Source organism: Gopherus flavomarginatus, chromosome 1, assembly GCF_025201925.1.
Source record: "Gopherus flavomarginatus isolate rGopFla2 chromosome 1, rGopFla2.mat.asm, whole genome shotgun sequence".
Lineage (NCBI taxonomy): Eukaryota > Metazoa > Chordata > Testudines > Testudinidae > Gopherus > Gopherus flavomarginatus.
In genome coordinates, this window is record NC_066617.1 from 375,902,902 (window position 1) to 375,906,900 (window position 3,999).

The following is a 3,999-nucleotide window of genomic DNA, read 5'->3' on the forward strand; positions in this document are numbered from 1 at the left end:
ATCTGAACTTCAAATGTGTAAGTAGATCAGAATGTTTAACTAAACGCCATCAGGATTATTTCTTTTATTTCTTACTGGCTTGTGGACTCTTCTGTGGTCATCTCAGATGCTTTTGTAGGCTCAAAGCCTTTAAGGTGACCTCTCAAGAGAGCTATTTTGGGTGCTTGATTTTGAAATTGCTCTTTTAAAATCTAGCAAAAGCCTAAGTTCCAGATGTATTTTCTTTCTTTTTACTTTTAAGAACATTTACCTTTTTTAAGAATAGGATTGGCTGTTTGGTGTCCTAAGAGGTTTGTGCATATTGTTTGATTAACTGGTAGCCACAGCTAATATCCTTTGTTTTCTTTCTCAGCTCTTCCCTGGATGGTACTCCTCAGGGAAGAAGTCACAAGTGCTCCTTCCTGGGATCAAAGGGGTGGGGAGGAGGGTTGATTTTGAGTGGTGACAGCGTTTGCCAAGCCAGGATCAGAGAAAATGTGAAACTTTGGGAGTTTAGTACAAGCCTTAAACCTTAAGGCAAGTAATATTTTTTTAAAATTCTTGTGGGACCCACAGTTGCACTGGGAGTGACAGAGTTGGGATTCAGCCTTAAGAGGAACAATGATGGATAACCAGTGTTCACACTCACGTTTCCTGCTGGTGCCTATTAAGGTTTCTCAGAGCATGACATGTAGGAATTAATGATGCAAGGAACCCCATACAATATGGAATTGGCATTCGTAGGGTCTGTTGTTCATAATTCATTTATCGAAATAATGAAAATGTCATTTTTCAGTGTGTGAAGAGCCACCAATCTGCTTCACCCATGAGAACAGCATCCAGGAGTGCATGTAGTGTCTCGTATGAATATTGACTCTCCATCCAGGCATTTGTACTGTGACCATCACTCTAAAGCCTGAGCACATCCAGGAAGTCAGGGAACCTTATGATACATGCACTAGACACCGTTCTGCCTCAGTGTTGGACACCTTATCTCCTACTCCATGCCAGATTCCAATGTAACTGACTTCACCAACCCCTCCACCTTCATCCTGCTGGGCATTCCTGGCCTGGAAGTGGCCCATGTCTGGATCTCCATCCCCTTCTGCATCATGTACATCACAGCCATCTTGGGGAACTTCACCATCCTGTTCGTCGTGAAGATGGAGCCGAGACTCCATGGGCCCATGTACTATTTCCTTTGCCTGCTGGCCATCACCGACCTGGTTGTATCTACGTCCATTGTGCCCAAAATGCTGGCAATATACTGGTTTGATTCCAGAGAGATCGATTTCAGTTCCTGCCTCATCCAATTATACTTCTTTCACTGCTTCTCAGTGATGGAGTCTGGGATCTTTGTGGCCATGGCTTTTGATCGCTATGTGGCCATCTGTGATCCCCTGAGACATTCTACCATCCTGACAAGCCCAGCGGTGGTCAAGATCGGCCTGGCCATGATGCTGCGAAGCAGCATGGTTGTACTGCCATATCCCTTCCTTGTAAGGCAATGGCCATATTGTAGAACCAACATCATCCCCCAGCCGTACTGCGCACATATAGCTGTGGTGAATCTGGCCTGCACCGACACCCGTGTTAGTAGTTACTATGGCCTCTTTGTGGTAATCTGTGTGATTGGTCTGGATGTGATTTTTATTGCCCTGTCCTACACCCAGATTCTCAGGGCCATCTTCAGTCTCCCCACAAAGGACGCACAGATCAAGACTTTTGGGACGTGCATCTCCCATCTTTGTGCCATTTTAACCTTTTACATCCCAAGTCTCTTCTTCTCTCTCATGTTCCGGTTTGGTCAGAATGTGCCTCTGCATTTCCACATTCTCATTGCCAATGTTTACCTCTTGATGCCTCCTGTGCTAAATCCTATCATCTACGGGGTGAGAACCAAACAAATCCGGGATAGACTGCTCTGGCTCTTTACTAATAAAGGCACCTAATTTTTTTCTCCCAGTGCTCTCAGATTTCCATGCAGAGCTGTCTGGTGATACAGACAGAGACATTAAATCCTTTCCCAGCCTTACTATTCTGTGTTGATGTGGCAAATTATGCCCAAGTCATAGAGTTGCCACCTTCCTAATTTCTTGATAAATGCTCCTCCTCTTGTGCTGTGGCCCCACCACTGTTGCTTCCAAAGTAGCTATTTCAGATTTTCCTAGGAATGGCAATTTTTTCAATTTTTTAGGCCTCACCTCATATTGCTAAAACCATTGAATCATTGCTTTAGCAGGGAATCATTCGTAAGTGAATTTCAGTATGCAGCTCTCCAATCTGGCTCCTACAAAAACCAAATGGGTCATGGCATCTTACTATTGATTATCAAAAATCGAATCAAGTGACTCCAGCTTGTACAGCTTTTGTGTGCAAAATGCCTGACCTGATTAAATCTATCAATCTCAAAGCAAAATGGTTTTCTACTATGTGTCTAAGGGAAGCCAACGTTGCCCAGCTTTCAGAGTAGAAGGGGGTCAGTTTCCATTTCAAGTCTGAGCCCAAGAACTACATAATAGTTCAGCCATCTTCTATGGGCAAATGAAATGAATTTTGTTAAGATTTTCTAAACCATCTCTTCTATTTTGAAGCGTCAGAATCCATTAGCTATGGATGTAAGAGCTTAACTACAGTTTCTCCTGAGAACTTTTCATCTAGGCCCAGAGTCCACAGCTTGGCTTGGGCTATGGGGGCTGGCTAACAGAGAACAATACATAGCTAAGAGGAAGCTGGGGTAAACAAGTAACCTTGTGAGTTTCAAGTTAGTGAGCGGAGTTAGTAATTGGGTGTCCTTATTGTGAGTTATAGACACATGAAGTGCTGGGAAAGGCCTCCTGGTTACTCCCTAATGCAGGAAAGAGATAGTGGTACAATACCCCTCAGATCCCAGACAGAGTTCAGTGAGAGGCCCAATATTATAGACATGAGTTCTGACATCCTCCCCTCACAGATGTATGCCAATCCCAGCCCACAGAAATGTAAGGGTAAATTTATAAACAATTGTTAATTTTAAGTACTAATTACTGCCTTTTGCTTTAAATCTCCAGGAATGTACCAGTTGGTCAACTGTGCTACCTCATTCCCCTGGAACTAAAAATTAGGATTTAACCTATACACTTTAATATACATAGTTTGGGGGTAATTACCTGTATGTCAGCAATATGTTAATTTAAGCCTTGGACGGAACCATTATGTAATCTTTCAGACCATTGGCTTATTGTGCTTATCTTGTCTTGCTGCTAGAACCTATCAAAAGGCTTGGGAAAACCCATTCCTGTTGCTTCTCTCCGCCTAATGAGCACCCTATATAATCTATTGTAATTAATTGTTCTGCAGTGTCTCTAAGCCTAACAAACAAAGTGACACTCCACCAGTGCTGTGCATAATAAACTTGTGTGCTTGACTCTACACAGTGTGAAATATTGTTTCTTCAATTTCAATATGTAGCTGACATTTGTTTAGCAATAGAAACTCAAGAGAAACACCTGGAGTGTCTAACTGATTTTTTTCTAATCATAAAGGATGGAAGATTAAAGTGCAATCCAACAAAGGTCTGACTAATGGTCCCAGAAGTTTCCGTTCTGGGTATCACGTTGTCTCAAGGAGGTCGATCACCTGCACAACAAAAGGTGGATTCGATTCAAGAACTATCCATGCCCACGAACATAACTTCTTTACCTTCTTCCTTAGGTTCAGCAGAATAGTATCGAGACTTCATCCATAACTTTACTCACATCGCAGGGCCACTCGATGAACTCTTGGAAAAAGGAGTTGCTTGAATTTGGAGAAACAAGCATGCAAAGAAGGGAACTGATCTATCTGTTACATGACATAGCATCAGCAGGTCATCAAGAAGTGGGAAAAACCATGCAGTGCCTCATCCTAATAGGTTGGTGGTCATGCATGAAGGCAAATGTACACCGGTACTGTAAAAATTGTTTGGTTTGTGCACAGAATAATCCTACCTCCACAAAAACAAATGTGCCTTTAAGATCCCAGATATGAAGGTCCATGGCA

The 3,999-nt window shown here is 42.7% G+C and overlaps 1 protein-coding gene across 1 annotated transcript; it reads left to right on the forward strand.

Moving 5' to 3' along the window:
• The first annotated feature begins 951 nt into the window (after nt 1-951).
• LOC127049786 (olfactory receptor 52R1-like) lies at nt 952-1,931 on the forward strand. The gene has a single exon (XM_050951096.1). It carries the CDS (start codon nt 984-986, stop codon nt 1,929-1,931), a length of 948 nt encoding a protein of 315 aa, XP_050807053.1. The 5' UTR covers nt 952-983.
• Nucleotides 1,932-3,999: the final 2,068 nt, after the last annotated feature.

Bases quoted from the DNA above. Each gene is read 5' to 3' on its own strand.
- LOC127049786 (XM_050951096.1), top strand. From the start codon at position 984: ATGCCAGATTCCAATGTAACTGACTTCACCAACCCCTCCACCTTCATC.